This window comes from Saimiri boliviensis, chromosome 3 (genome assembly GCF_048565385.1).
Source record: "Saimiri boliviensis isolate mSaiBol1 chromosome 3, mSaiBol1.pri, whole genome shotgun sequence".
In the NCBI taxonomy this organism is placed as follows: domain Eukaryota; kingdom Metazoa; phylum Chordata; class Mammalia; order Primates; family Cebidae; genus Saimiri; species Saimiri boliviensis.
Window position 1 is genome coordinate 147,078,428 of NC_133451.1, and position 16,834 is coordinate 147,095,261.

Sequence of the window (16,834 nt, forward strand, 5' to 3'; positions counted from 1 at the left end):
TGGATTAATTCTCCTTGTCACATTCAGTTACACCTATCAAGCATAGATTAGGTCTTTTCACATAATCCCATATTCTTTGGAGGTTTTGTTCATTTCTTTTCACTCTTTTTTCTCTAATCTTGCCTTCTCATTTTATTTCACTGAATTCATCTTCAATCTCTGATATCCTTTCTTCTGCTTGATCAATTCAGCTATTGAAACTTGTTTATGCTTCGTGAAGTTCTTGTGCTGTGTTTTTCAGCTCCATCAGGTCGTTATGTTTTTCTCTAAGCTGGTTATTCTAGTTAGTATTTTGTCTAACCTTTTTTCAAGGTATTTGGTTTCTTTCCATTGGGTTAGAACATGTTCCTTTAGCTCAGAGAAATTTGTTGTTACTCACCTTTTGAAGCCTGCCTCTGTCAATTTGTTAAAGTCATTCTCCATCCTGTTTTGTTCCCTTGCTGGTGAGGAGTTGTGACCCCTTGGAGGAGAAGAGACATTCTGGTCTTTGATGATTTCATCCTTTTTGCACTGTTTCACCCCCCACCCCATCTTTGTGGATTTATCTACCTTTTATCCTTGAAGTTGCTGATTTTGAATGGTGTCTCTGAGTGGACGTCCTTTTTGTTGATGTTGAAGCTATTTCTTTTTGTTTTTTAGTTTTCCTTCTAACAGGTCCCTCTACAGCAGAAACATCTAGTTTTATGACAGAGGTGAGTAGTGTGGAATCAGGGAGAAAGCTGCTGATTTGTTAGAATACTTCATCCTGTTCCATTTGTGCTACCTATAGGCAGTATTTCCTAAAACATATCACCACACTTCTTTCTTAATTTTCTTATCTTAGTTAATGAAGACATCAACTATAATATTCCTTTCACCTCTAGAACTTTATGATTTATGACAAATAAATAACTATGCAGATTTAACAAAGTCTTATTGGGCACTTGTTTTACATGGGGCTGAACTGGTTTTCTTTAGTTGCTGATGTTGACAATAAAATTTAGAGATAATTTAAACTAGTTAGGCGTAGAACTGTTGATTGCATATTCAGAGTGCACCAAGAAATGACGATGGTGAGTTATATCAGTGGTGAAGCCAGTATCGTCAAGAGTGTCTCATTAAATGGTGACAATATCAATTATTATTCAGTACAAGGCTACAAGTTAAAAGGTTCCTTCCTAAGAGATTGCATAGTACAGGTATGAATATGTTAACAATATGGGCCATTGCTTGACTTACATCTCTAATCTTTGAACATATTTTTAGGTCACATGCATGTTAAGTATACTAATTACTGTACCCTTCAGTCTATTACAGGGTGACACTATTAAAAAGTTCATCAGGAAATTGCAAAGTACAGCTGTAAAGTTATTTATTGTTGGGAAGGCTTTATTGCTATATCACTTACTAGGTATTTGCCACCAGCTTGTAAAATCTGTATGCCAAGTTTCACAGTAACCTCATTAACATTAAGCATTACTGAAACAGTTTAGTGGAAGAAAGCAGTTAGGAGGTAATAATAAGGAATACAGGCCTGATGTTTTCATGAACAAGACTGCCTATGCCATTTCTACTGTTAAGATCTGTTTATGATACTAAAACAAACAAAAAAATCTCCTTTCTTTAAAGACATATGTCTTTCTTTAGTCTTTATTTAAAATATATTAGGTTGGTGAAAAAGTAATTGCAGTTTTAATAAAATATATACAGTCTGATTACATTTTCTTTTAAGGTGTGTTTGGAATGACTTGAAAGCTGCAGCAGGTAGATGTTGTTCAAATGATTATCCCCAGTGAAATTCATCTCCAAAGACAGGATTTGTGAAACTAAAAGGGAGAAAGTTGAGGAGAGAGATGGTGTTTATAGTGCATTTAAAACCTCAGCATTAACTTTAAAACAGGAGGACTTTAGGCCTTGGCCACATCCCAAAACCAAACTATTTTCCATTGATTGGTATGAATCATTTTCTCTCTTTGGTGTCTACTTTTTCCACCATACACACCACTTTAAGTGCCAACAGATCTTCAATTGACCTTTTCACAGTTGTGTACTGAGACGACCTTGTCAATTTCTTTGCAGACAGAGCTCTTTGTACATGCCTTCAAGGATCAACTCGTCAGGAGTGCTCTTTTAGCCCTCTACACTGCAAGGCCAGGAGGTATTCTTAAAAAGCCACCCTCTCCTAAGAGCAGCACAGAGGAGAGCAGTCCCCAGGACCAGCCCCCACTGATGAGAAGACAGGACTCCATACCACATCATTCAGACTACGATGAGGAAGAGTGGGTAAGTGTCTTGCACATTGCTTGCCTCTCAATGTTTAGCCATGAAAAATAAGGTAAGAATGATCAGACATCTCTGCTTTTCATTTTAAAAAATGGAAAAAAATCATAACACAGATTGTGGTAAATAGATCACATTTTTCCCTAGGGGCAAATAATATTTGGAAGTTAAATTCCTGATAAAATGTATTTGCTAGCCACTAAATTATATTTTTAACTGAGAATCAGTCATCAAAGCAAAGATGCCACAGTTACAGGACTCTATGTTTCCTTATTTATTGCCAAACTATGTAAAACATGAAAGTTACTTTTTAGAGAAAGAATGAAAAATCCACCATGTTACTACTGCTTGAATGCAACAAGTATTTTCATTGTCGTACTCCAATGTTTTGGTTCTGGAAGAACTTTTTAAAAGTATTCACATTTAAATGACAATAGACATAGATATCTTGCAAATCCCTCTTGCTCAAGATTCTATAATAAAATATAAGATGCTGCTCTAGGTATTAAAACTTACAGAAGAATGGCCCCATAAAAGGATATGAAAAAAAAAATAGCTGGGAAAGATGAATAAACAAAGGAAGTAAATATGGTGAGAGAAATTCTAGTTGGGCCGAATAGGATGAGAGAAACATGAAGGCACCTTGCGGCAGAGGAGCACGGTGTTATTACTGAATCGATACTTACAAATTATCCAAGAACTCTCCAAAGTATATGTACGTTACACACACATACAAAGGGAAATCTATTACTGTGTCATATGTCAAAAAAAAAAATGTGTGTTAGCTGTATTAGATGTTAAGCTTTCAGTTAACAATTACTTTTCTTGCCACCCTGGAATTTAAGATTGTTTGGGGAGTAAATTACTTGAAAGGCACAGACCTCTCAAAAACAAACAAACAAAAAAATGTTATCTGAAGGGCTGTGAGATGATTCCTTCTTTTTCTTTTGGTAAAATTTCTATCACATAAAGGTCAGAGCTGGACTCCAAGAGATAAATGCTGAGTAAGTTTGTCATTGCTGATTAAAATTGCATTTCTCCTAATGAAGCATTTTCGAAGAGCAAATCTGATATTTCTTTCTCCCTTTTACCTTCACCTTCTTCAATTTTTTTCAGAATTCCAAGTGTGCACACCTCTTAACCTCTCTGAAGTTCTGTTTTCTCAGCTGTAAAATCAAAATAACAGCACGTGTTCTGTTAGCTCTTAGGGTGGTCATGAAATCAATGATTCACCTATGTTTTGATGCTCCATTTCCTGAAAAGGTCTAGGCAAATGCATGATATTACTTTAGTATTGTTGTTACATGTTTTTTTTTTTGTTTGTTTGTTTGTTTGTTTTTTGAGACGAAGTTTCACTCTTGTTACCCAGGCTGGAGTTCAATGGTGCGATCTCGGCTCACCGCAACCTCTGCCTCCTGGGTTCAAGCAATTCTCCTGCCTCAGCCTCCTGAGTAGCTGGGATTACAGGCACACGCCACCATGCCCAGATAATTTTTTGTATTTTTAGTAGAGACGGGGTTTCACCATGTTGACCAGGATGGTCTCGATCTGTCGACCTTGTGATCCACCTGCCTCGGCCTCCCAAAGTGCTGGGATTACAGGCTTGAGCCACCGCGCCCGGCCGTTACATGTTTTTAAAGTAACATGAAGTATGTAATCTTATTATGAAGATTAAAACTATCCCTTAAGATAAGTGGGGAAGTTAGATATGTCACACAATGTGGATTGTGAATTTTAAAGTTTGAGTGTATGTAGAAAAGAAGGTATATTTTATTTAATTAAACATACATTCTTAATCTTTTGACAAATAATTGCTATTTTATATTAAATCAATTGAGAATTTTGGAGTTTTTTTTTTCATCATTTTACCTCACTGTGTTTTACAAACCCTCCCACTCACCTTGATCCCCTCCCCCTGTTCAAAATTTCCTCTCCTTCCTTCCTTATTTCCTTTTCTTTAGATAATTTTTGAAACCTTTTATTTAGTATTTCAAATGGGAAGGTTAAGTAATGTTAGGTCCTTAGTTCTTGGAGCACAGAGTCTAGTGACAGATAAACATATGTTGACAATTAGTTACGACATTTTGCAACAAAGCTTAGAAAGAGACATGGTAGAAGACAGCTTTGTTACTATGACTTCAACTCAAAATTTTAAGTCCATAACTGTCTTATGCTGGGCAAGGAAAGAAGAAAGTGAGGACTGTATCACTAGTTGAGAAGGTTTACAGAAAATGGTTCCCTTCAGTCAGTGTGACTGAGTACCTCTTCTGCCTGGTTCACTATGCCACATGCTGGGGGTACAGGTGAACAACCTAAGGCCTCAGTTATTCCATAGCGTATTCAGGGCTGTAGAAAGACAGAGGGCAATCACTGTGCAGCCTTAGAGATGTACGTGGGATATAGCAAGAATGTAGTAACCATGGTGGTGTTTCCCGAAGTCCTTCTGGAGATTTAAATGTGAGTATGAGTTAACCATTCAAGAACGAGAATGGGTGGCCTTTTAGATGGGACATAATAGCTGACATATACAGTAGTAGTAGTAGTAGTAGTTGTTGTTGTTGTGTGTGTGCCTATGATTATTATTATTTACATGTTTTGTTTTAAAGTGAGTGAAATTTCAGCATGTTATATTCCAAAGGCCATGTGAGAGGCACTGAGGTGATAATTGATAGAGCAAGGCCCTTACAAGAGAAGGAAGAAAGTCAATGCTAGGGCCCAGGTAGAAGATCAAGTCCTGGTGGGAGTGTGCCCTTCTCCTGAGACTGCAGGGGAGGATGTGAAGATGTGAGGGTGGGTGGGGCTGGATGGCAGCTTTTATCAGTAAGGTAGAATCATGTGCTAAGAGAAAAGGACGGGCAGGACAGGAGGAAGTGAGTGGTGAAGGTTTCAAATAGGCACCGAAGAAGTATGTACTTGAGCTTATGAGTAACATGAAAACTTTGAGAATAATTCCAGGCTTTGTGAAGAACCAGACAAGGTTGAAGTGTTAGCTGGCATGGTTGTTTGTTTAGCATTCATCATTCTCTTGGGAATATTTTGCTAGTCATCACACCAGGAAAAATGTCTTCCTGATTTTTTTCTCCAGGTGGTGAAAGGGTGTCATCTCAGTGTCTCTTGTTTTCTTTTAAAGGCAAAAGAGGTTGGGTAATAAGAAGGGCTGCATTTCTCTCTGCATCTCCTTTCCTGTCATTTCTGAGTCTCCTTCAGAACTCATTGTTTCTAGAAAGCATATAAAAGCTTTGTCTAATTTTACCATAATTAAAAGAAAAATCTTTCCCACTCAGAAAAGTTACTTCTAATTCTCTCCTTCTAATATAATTTTACTTTTTGCAAACAATAACCGAGTTTGATTGGTATATAAGATTTTCATTGATTTTCTTTAGCAACCACTTTCTACTGAAAACATTGCCTCATCAAGGGATAGAAATCCTTTATAAGAAGACAGAAACAATATTTCACCAGAGTCATAACCATTTAACATCGGTCTCAAGCTTTATCTAACTTTGATAAATTGAGTAAAACTAAAGAAAATGTAGCTAATTGAAAATGCCTTTAGAGACTGTGGTATTAAATGAATTAGAAACATAACTTTGTGTACTGCCTTTCTTAATTAGTTGTTAGAAAAGTTTCAGTGCTGATTACAAGTCAACCCTGGAAGTAATTCAGTGTTTTAAATTAATTTAATTGGGTTTCTGTGATATTATGTGAAGATATTCCCTGATCACTTAAATTGGCTTACATTTGCAAATAAGGTTACAGTAACTCCATTAGCATTTTTTGTTTGTTTTACTTAATTTCTGACAGTGACTGTAATAATTACCTAACTTGAACAACTGTATTTAGCTTCTTGTAATAAGTATTTGGGAAGTGAATAAATGTTATTAGATTACTCTTTAATCCTACCATGCTGATGCAGGTAAGATGCATTCTTCTGAAGTCAAAAAAGAGAATCCGGTTCACTTGAAATCAGTTTGAAGCTGTTGTTTCTCTTTTCAACTTGTTTTGTTGACAAGATTGAAGATATTTGAGTCTGGATAATAATTATCTTGACAATATGGTAAAGATTGAAACTAAAATGAATGTTTACAAAAAAAGCCCATTATTTGCTGAATTTTATTTATTAAATAATGGAATGCTTTAAGTATTTATTATCCTAAAAAGTTAGTAAACAATTAAACCCCAAAGGAATATTGGAGATTTGATAACAATCTGTGCCAAGGAATAGACTAACATAGCATTCTCTTTCTTTTAGCCAGTTAAGATGACATATTGCTTCTCTTTGTCTACATCTCTGCAACAGATGCTTCCAGCAGCTGGGATTCTAAGATTAGTTTGCCTAAAATATGAAAGCATGTCATTTAACTAAACTATTAAGTTGACCTAGTTTTTGTGGTTTCTAATAATTCTAAAACTCTATGGAACACTGTGATTTAATTTCAAAATTACTAAACTGATAAGTTGAGGGCTAAATCTGCCTACTTCTATTTAATAAATTGTTAAAAAAGAAACTTCTGATCCTTTATATTCTGATCCATTCTAGCAGACTACGAAACTAGAAAAACAATTCTTAGTATTTAGACATATACAAAATCCATTTTTAATTGAGCTACATTTCTATGTCAAGCAGCATTTCAGCATCCAAATTATCCAATTAATTCTTTTCATGTTATAAATATAAATCAAATTTAAAATTTTAGTCTTCATTCTTAAGCTAGATAAACATTTGCTATTTCTTATTATATTAAATGTGTTAATGTCACATAAGCACAATGGATAATCCATCCATAATTTTTTAATAATTTCATAGATTTTAGAAACAATAGCACAAATTTATAGTAATATTTATGTCAAACATCCTATTTATAAACTCCATAAATAACCTAAAAATTTGTGGCTATTCTGTAAGTCAATACTACCAAAGATTGTGTCTGGGAATAAGATTTATATGAACCATCTTCTGATATATTCCTTACATATTTTATGCAGTTCCTTTTGTACTACTATACCTTTCTCTAATGATGCTTACAGCAAACATAAATGCTTAACCCATTTATGCCTGAGGTTGTAATTTTTAAAACTTCTGCATGAGTGAAAAATCAGAACTTACCGATGACCTTGAGAAGTAGGATGTAAATAACTCCGCACGCTTAGCAGTCCAATAATGGAACACTAAGCATAAAGGAGCTAAGCTTGGCAGGCGTATTGAAGAGCTTTTTTACTGCCATAATTGGTAGCAGTGAGCATAGACAGTTGCAAGCATTGTTAACTGTTGAAGACAAAACCTATTTAGCCAGTTATCTCCACGGGAAATCTGTATTAATCTATATTCTCAACTTCTCTTGTCCGGCTACTGTGTCCATCTTAGAAAACATAACCTCTATAGAATACAATTCAGAGGTACCTGTGAAAATCAATATTCAAAAGATTTTGTTCAGTTACCTGACTGGCTAGAATTATGTGATGTAAAACCGCTGTCCTGATCTTAATAGGAAAAAGATAAATCATTCTCATTCTTTAAAAGTAATGAATTTTTATAGACTGCTGGATACTAATCTATGATTAAACTTTCTCAGAGCAACAACTTATAGCTTGGTTACCTAAATGAGTATTATGTCTACTAAAATATGGCCATTTACTTCCACATTTTGCAAGTGATAGATACATAGATAGATGCATATATATGTGTGTACATATGTGTGTGTATATATATGTTCAACTCCAAATCATTTTGTATAATAAAGCATTATTTTTATGTTACTTGAACACATAGCCCAGTGAACACTGATTATAATCAGTTGTTTATATGGCTGTTTTCTCCATGTGTTCATGGACTTTATGAGCTCTGTTAGGAAAAAGACAATGTCTTATTCACTATTATATTTACACAGTTAGTGGAGCATGTGAACACAAAAGGTAATCAGTACACATTTATAGAATAAATTAATGTCTGAAATTTTTCTGCAGATTATTTTTGTTTTCTTATTTTGAAAGAGAATATTTAAATTTAATATTCTGCACTATATCCAGTAGCTTCTCTCCCACTATAATTCATGAGTTCTTTTGAGGATTTGTTTCTCCCCCCAGTGAAGAATACCCAGTTAAGTCCTTCTCTTCTTAGTTCTGATTTCCCAGTGTCTTAACTCTAAGAGGACTATTCTAGCATCTGTAAAATATCCCCTCTCCCTAGTGCATATTTCCTAGTGTCTTAATCAACTCTGTAGTGACTATTTAAGTCATCTTCAAAATATCTTCGAATATAGAAAGTGGCAAAATTCAAGATAGGCAGAGAAAATAAGAGAAGACCAAAGCTAAGGTCATGACTAATTAAAGCCTTCAGAAACCTCCAGAAACCAGTGGTGGCAACTTTAACTTTATTTAATTATTCATGTGCAGATTTCAAAGGTTCTAGTTACAGAGAAATAATTTCTTCAGATGTTTCCCTGTAAATATACATTGAAAGCAACTATTTGCCCCTGGTCCCAGCTTTTTCTTTTTTTATCCCTAAGTCACACATAATAGGGTGGTTTTGTTAATCATAAAATGAGAGGGGAACACTCAGAGCATTCACTCTCACCATCAATAAGAGCGGTCAAAGGCAGGGAGAATGAGGCCGGTTGTTCCCTATATGGCAACTATGAGTGTGTTCTATCCTCTGTTTTCTTGATGGATGGGAAACATTCCTGAACTTTTCCAGTGTATATCACCCAAGAGAAATGTGCTTTGAATACTTTTCCAATATTAAGGTCCACAAAAGGTGATTAAGCAAAGTTCATGACTGTCCATTAAAATGCACAAATGTTCTATTAAAGAAAAGAATCCCCAGATGAGATCTTTATATTCATGCATATTCATGAAATCCTGCCAATTTCTAGATTTTCCCACATGCAGTTCATATTTTCACCTTCAGTTCCCTGTTTAATAACACCTAACACATCCTATACATCCTAGTTCAGTGTCTTTTTCAGAGTTAATGTAGGAATAAGTGAATAGATAGGCTTACTGAATCAGCAGCTCAACTTCCAATTTAAACTTGTATTTTAATAGATATTTTATGTCTTTTAATGTAATGATTATGTAAAATAATATAATGATTTTCCTGTGATTCTCTATTGGATACCATCATCTCCCTTGTATATTTCCTAGATATTTACAATGCCTGGTTCAATATCAGATATTTTGATATGCCTAAATATAATGAATATGCAAACTTGCATACATACACTTTAGAAATTTTTGATTACATTCAAATCAAGTGCCCTCAAACTTTAATATATTCTATTTTGAATAATGAGATATTGTTTCCCAAATAGAAATTTTTAAACTCCAAACTTCAATGAATAAGTAAAGGAACACTATGGTATATACAGGCGGACTGTTGGCTTGATTTATCAAGGTACACACAATTAAAAAGAATTAGTGTTTGAAAATAGTTGTACACGACACACTGATAATATCATACAATTTAACCAGTTGTGCGGGTATTTAATGGTGTGCAGATAACATCCAATTACCAATTTAAAGTTAAAGGCTTTAGTTAATCAGCAGAATTTTTTTCACTTATTATTGAACAAATGCCTTATTTAATATTTGCACTGAATTGAAAGCTTTAGTATGATGTGGCATTTATTAGGTTGAACGGAGCCATTCAGAGTAGGAGGAGCTTGGTTCTAAATTCAATTTGAAGATGAATGTAATGAGAACTTATAGCATCATTTCTTTTCACCGCTAAATAACAGATTAGTAAGTCAATCAATAGCTATTCAATAAGTATAAACAGTAGGCATCAGTCGTATAGGCACTTATGTGAAACCTGGCCTTAACAGTCATATCGTCTCATTTAACTAAGGTGACTAGCACTCATAAAATGAACAGAAGTATTGAAAGATATCCCAAGGATGCAGGTGGTTGTGTAACACACATTAAAAATGCCAGGCCAAGAATGGTGGCAAACACCTGTCATCCCAGCTACTTGGGAGACTGAGGCAAGAAGATTGCTTAAGCATAGCTGTTTAAGGTTGCAGTGCGCTATGATCCCCCCACTGCACTCTGGTCTGGGCAACAGAGGGAGATATTATCTCTAAAAATAAAAGAAAGAAGACATTTTGAAATTTAAAGATGCCAAAAATATTCAGAAAGTGGTTATGTAATATCTGGAAAAGATGGAGGAATGATCCCTTTTTATTTTCTTTTATTCATGTATCCATTCTTATTTATTTATTTATTTATTTATTTATTTATTTATTTGAGACAAAGTCTTGCTCTGTCGCCTGGCTGGAGTGCAGTAGCGCTATCCTGGCTCACTGCAACTTCTGTTTTCAGGTTTCAAGCAATTCTCCTGCCTCAGCCTCCTGAGTAGTTGGGACTACAGGCAAGCACCATCACACCCAGCTAATTGTTTTTTAGTACTTTTTAGTAGAGATGGGATTTCATTATGTTGGCCAGTGTGATCTCGATCTCGACCTCGTGATCCGCCCGCCTCGGCTTCCCAAAGTGCTGGGATTACAGGCGTGAGCCACTGTGCCTGACCGGTCCATTCTTCTTTTATTCATCTTCTTCCTCTCTAGGAGTAAGACATGAGAATGAAAGGATAAATAAATAATGATCATTTTCTTTATAGATCACACAGTCTATTAAAAAGAAGAAAAAGCATGTTAAGGAGAGAGAGAGAGAGAGAGAGAGAAGCATTAAATATTCTTGGAGATGGTGAGATTTGAAAGGGAAAGAATTTAGATGGAAGATAATGGAAACAGTATTCTAGGTATAAAAGCCAACATGTGTCAAAATGTTAAAAGTATTAGATCCTCCAAGGTTTCCTTCAGATCTTTGATGTTTAGCACTGAGCCATCATATAGCAGATGTCTAGTAAATATATGCTGATTTAATGTAACAGCATGTTTCTAAGACAGCAAGAAGATATCTGGATGAAGGTTTCATTTTGAAGACTAATGAGAAATAAGAATTATCTATGTCTACCCAACTAGAGATGTGCCTCCAGGCTGAGAGAAGAAGGTAATACTGACTATAGTACTAAGCCTGCTTTTGATTAGGAATAATCAAATGAGGAGGGTGATCAATGAAGAAGAATGTGGCACTTATAGATTGACCTGATTTTGCGGTAGTCAATAATATTGGCCTGGGAAAAATCCAAGGCAGGGCAATATGGAGAGGTCAACATTGGAGAAACAAGGGATAATTGAGTCCACTTTTGTTATGAAGGCTTCATTTTCAATTTGAGGCCACTAGTGAATTTTAAACTGAATGTTGTTATTGAGAGATGGAGGTCGAGTATTTTTATGTGAGGATATAGGTGAAGTTAAAGCAGGAGGACCAATAGGAAGCAAAGGTCAGGGAATCTCGTCTGGTGGATGTTTACATGCCTGGCTATTTTTAGTGAATGTGTGTCTATGTGTTGATGTGTGTGTTGATATGTGGGGTGTGTTTGTGTGTGTGTGTGTGTGTGTGTGTGTGTGTGTGTGTGTGTTGTGAAAGAGAGAGAGACACTGTGGGCTATACACATTTGAAATATAGAATATTTTAAGTGCAACTCAATTTACCAAATAGTCTGGATAAAGGGTTCAGGGAGAAAAGCTATCCAGCTCTTGAAAGAATAAAGGTTTGCAGTATTACAGAACTTGGCCAGTATCGAGCGTATTGCTCTCATTCAAAATCAAGGATAAATGGAAGCTTCTTTTTAAAGATGGGATTGGCCTTGTTCATTCAGTTTCTAATCAAAGTCCCCAGAAACTGATAATGACAAGTGAGAAATTATTCATGGAAATATAGATACATCAGGGCTATTTTGTACCTCTATATCAGCTCTGGCTTAGTCTTCACATTCTTTCTGATCAAAAATTGGCATTAGAAAAAACTGATCAGCTAGGCATTATGGAATATATTTTTTAAGTTAACTGCTGCTCCAAAGCAGTCAGGATTTCTCTTGATGCTACTAAACTCATAATCGTGTGACATGCTTAGTCAGCATCATGCTGCCTGCCTTCATGGCTCACTTTGCCAGATGTAATGTCTCCCTGGCTATATCCATCAAAATTTTTGCATGTACTGCCATTGGGTTTGACCTGCATATTAGGTTAGGTTGTAACCCAGAAATAAATGAGCACCTAACTCAGAGTGAAATAAATATTGCTGCTGGTTCCCCATTGACTCTATGCCTTCACTGACCAGGAAAAGTTTATAACCACTTCACCTCCAAGGAATAGGGTTGTCGTGAAGGCTCCATGGAGGTTAAGTATACCGATTAGGCTCAATTTAATGGAGGTTAGATTTGAATCTACTGATTCCCCATTACTTCCTTCATATAGTAGGAGACCTGGAAGATCATAGCTGCTATTTCCAAAGGAAAGGCCAGCAATCCATTTCTCTGATAGGTGTTAGTGGTTGTTTTAAATCCTCTCATGTGGTGAGGAGCTAAGTAGGATCTGGAGGGGCTGGAAGCACCAAGTGCTGCAGCCACATTCTTATGCTCCTGTTGTCTTCCCACTAATCAGCCTTCCTTCATCATGGGAGCAATCAGAAACTAATTGTGTGATTTTAGTGGAGGAGAAAGAAGAGTAGGCCCTAGCCCCATACTAGCAATCTAGGCACAAAGCATTTCCCATGTGGACTAGCACAGTGAGTAAAAATCATCAGAATGAGAATATATTTTTGCTAGTAACTTTCCTCTGTGTATCTTTCCACAGAGATATAATGTGGAAAGGGGCTTGTATAGGAAAGAACTCAGATTTTCAAGGCTTCCCTTTAAACCTCCTTCTTACCCTTTTGTAGCATCCTGGTTTCAGAATAATTGACTGCCATGTACTCCAGTCTCCTAGTAATTGAATTATCAGTTTTCCTTTTTGTTTTGATAATTGAATTACCATCTTTCCTCCTGCACCCTGCTCTATATCCTGGTCACATGAATGGATCTGGGCCCTTGATCCTCTACTCCTTTATTAATGCAGGTCACTTATATCCTTTTTGCCAAACTGAATGACCCTTTAACCAAGTGACTGCTCCATCCCTGCGTATAAGACACCTTTCATCCTCAGGCTTGAGAGTGCATGGGACAGAACCAGCCATTTCATTTTGTAGACTCATCTCTTAACCTAGGATCCACCAATGGACTCGTATTTGAGTCTCAGATAACTGACACCAAATCTTGCTCCTGTAAGGTTGCACGTGCCTCTACCTGACACTTCTTGGGCTCCTTTTTCTCTCTCTCTCTTTCTCTCTCTGTGTGTGTGTGTGTGTGTGTGTGTGTGTGTGTGTGTGTGTGTGTTTCCTGTGTAGTTTGTGCTACTGTGTACCTCAATTCTGTGAAAATCACAGTGGAAGAATTAAGTCTTTGGGGCCAAACAGAATAGAAGTTCTAGTACATTTATACCATTTTAATGTTGAATATTATTAAACATCTCTTACCAGAAGTCTCTGTTTCTCTAAAACCTGGGTCATTAACCTTATTTGGTGGCTTTTGAACATTAAATTAGCTAATGTGCATATATAATGTGAATATAAATGCTAGCCTTTAATCTGTCTTTGAAGTCACCCCCTTCTCTTCCCTCTCTTGCCTCCTCCCCCTTTCTCCACCTGTGTTCTTTCCTTTCTTTCAACAAAAGTTACTGAGAGCCAGGCCCTGTGCCACAAAACAAGAACACAGCTGTCAAATAACTCATTCTAATATTAGAGACAGAGACACACAGCAGTAACTTTAATCTACTCAGTAAAGCCCATAAAAGAGGAGGAGGCCATGCCCAGCAAGGCTGAATTTCCTCCCCACCAGATAGGCAGCAACTCCTCTCCAGCAGACAAGGAATACAAGGAGTCTGCTTAGGGTCTGCTGCTGAGTGTACCCTCAAGCAGACATTTGATTATGCATAAATTGTGTATTAGTATCACGTAAGGGACTGCTTGATTTCTTGCCCTCAACAAATATTGTCTTATGTCTTCTGTGTCCTCTAAACATTAATGACTAATTTTTAAAATTCTGCCTACTATGTATATAACCCTTTATGACATGTTCATTGGTTTTTTTTTTTTTTTTTTTTTTTTTTTTTTTTTTTGAGACGGAGTTTCGCTCTTGTTACCCAGGCTGGAGTGCAATGGCGCGTTCTCGGCTCACCGCAACCTCCGCCTCCTGGGCTCAGGCAATTCTCCTGCCTCAGCCTCCTAAGTAGCTGGGATTACAGGCACGCACCACCACGCCCAGCTAGTTTTTTGTATTTTTAGTAGAGACGGGGTTTCACCATGTTGACCAGGATGGTCTCGATCTTTCGACCTCGTGATCCACCCGCCTCGGCCTCCCAAAGTGCTGGGATTACAGGCTTGAGCCACCGCGCCCGGCCTGTTCATTGGTTTTAGCCAGTCTATTGGTTTTAGCCAATGAACATGCTTCACGATGCTCCTCAGGCCAATGAAGATCTCTTTACAGGCTACAAAAGTGACTTACAGTGAAATCTTATCATCTGAGCTCTGGAAAGGAAGAACAATATATAGGTGTGAGTGTCAAATTATCTTTTCATATGTTTATTTTCAAGCTCTTCAGAGATGTGATTAAGAGAAGTTGATCCATCTCTTACTTTCCTTCAAATAAGAAAGGTAACATGCAATGCAACTTGATCTTTGATCAAAATACGAAGTTCCATGAGGTGCAGTGGCTCCCACCTGTAATCCCAGCACTTTGGGAGGCTGACGTGGGTGGATCACTTGAGCCCGGGAGTTCAAGACCAGCCTGGGCAACATGGTAAAACCCGCCTCTGCAAAAAATATAAAAATCGGTTGGGTGTGGTGGGCATGCCTGTGGCCCCAACTACTTCGGAGGCTGAGGTGGGAAGATAATTTGAAACCAGGAGATCAAGGCTGCAGTGAGCCATCTGTGCCACATGTACACACACACACCCACCCACACCCACACATGCACACAGGTTCCTTTCAACATGGACAATGAGAAGAGAGTTGACAACTTATGTACAAACCTAATCTAGAAAATTGAGAGGAACTTGCTCCCCTTTTTTTTAAACTCAGTAGCAGAGTTGATTTCCAGTTTTAGCTGGAGAGTTGCTTCATGTTTCAATTTAATCACCTTAAAGATGCAGTTTGTGGTAGTGATTAAGGCATATTCAGAAGAGAGGTCGCGAGTTTGTTATTGTGCTCCAGAATGGAAGCTCCTCACCAAATCCCAATTCAGTTGATGTTAAGACCATCAGGTTACTTACCTTTCCCAGCATTTCCTACTGGAATGAATGAGCTTCCTTAGCTCTCCTGGCTTATGGCTCAGAGTTTTCTTTACATCATTTTCTCAGACAACAACAGATGATGATGTAATCTATGGATATGATTGGTGTTATAAATTTTCTTAGAGGGAAAGTGCTTTCAATTGTTTGTGGAAAGATCTGCCTTTAGGGGAAAGATTGTGGTAATCGTTTGTGGTTAATAGAGTAGTTCCCACTCAAAATTACAGGGTGAGGGGAAAGCTTGATTCACTTAAGAAAGCCAGTAAGTTTTGGAATGGATTTTTGCCAAATGGTAATAATTTTAACAAGTGCCTTCATAAAAAGCACAATATTTGGCTCTCATTGTAGCTTGGTGAGGTAGTTAGAGCAAGAATTATTATTCCAAATGAGACAACTGGGCTTTCGCAGGGAGGAAGTAGTTTTCTTAATGTCTCCTAGGCAGCATGTCGCGTAGGGATCCAAAATTACCTGTGCTAACTTTGAATGTTCTGCTTTTCTTTAAAACCCCATTCCTTCCTCAGCTGAAGTAGGCAAGTCTGTGCATTCCGTCTTTACAAGATAACCATCACGTAATCTAAAATCAACTTTCTATTCCTTGATTTATCCTTTCTAAAATTAATTTATATATTTACAAAGTAGCAAATTAGCTTAGGCAAAAAAAGTACATTTGAGAAAATACAAACTACTAAGGAAGTACTATCATCGAGTACTATCTTTACATTAAGTGGTACTTCAGGTTCCTGAGACAGCTCTGTTACAGAGAAAGCACTCACTGAAAGGTTGTTCTATGGTGTGATGAAGGGGAAGCACCATCAATCTATCTAGGTATTATGCCTAGAAGGAGAAGTGAGGAGTCAGTGCTACATGATGTAGGAAGAGAAGCACGAAGGAAGTAAGGAATGGCAGTCTTCTATTGTGATAACTATATTCAAAATGATATTTAAACAATCGCAATTTTTATGAATCAAAGAATTCAGTTGTATGCACTGCCCTAAACAAAAATGGCTACTAATGAGAACTGGGAAGATTAGTGGCAAAGAGGTCCCTTAGTGGTACAGGTTGCTTCCTAGGAAATAAATCACTCAAAATGACTTGTTATGTAGCTCCAGTGTATAATATTAAGTAGAGGTTCTAAGACATTATGGTCAGAAGTACCTGAAGAAGTTGTCAACATTTCAGTGTATTGTGCCTTCCTCCCAGGGGTTCTTACTCACTTGGTCGGACCCAGGGATCTGCATACTAATTTTCTAGGCTGTTCTGTTAGAAGTGGTCTAAAGACCACACTTCCAGAATTTCTAGCACCTAGAATAGTCAAATTCACAGGGACAGAAAGCAGAATGATGGTTGCC

General features: G+C 36.9%; 1 protein-coding gene across 11 annotated transcripts in view; it reads left to right on the forward strand.

Annotated features, from left to right (window-relative positions):
- Nucleotides 1–16,834, forward strand: part of INPP4B (inositol polyphosphate-4-phosphatase type II B) — an 871,737-nt gene that overhangs the window by 728,687 nt on the left and 126,216 nt on the right. For all 11 annotated transcript variants that reach the window (XM_074396868.1, XM_074396869.1, XM_074396867.1 and 8 more), the window contains one exon: nucleotides 2,059–2,262. In XM_074396868.1, the coding sequence (XP_074252969.1) occupies nucleotides 2,059–2,262 (204 nt within the window). The remainder of the gene's footprint in view (nucleotides 1–2,058; nucleotides 2,263–16,834) is intronic.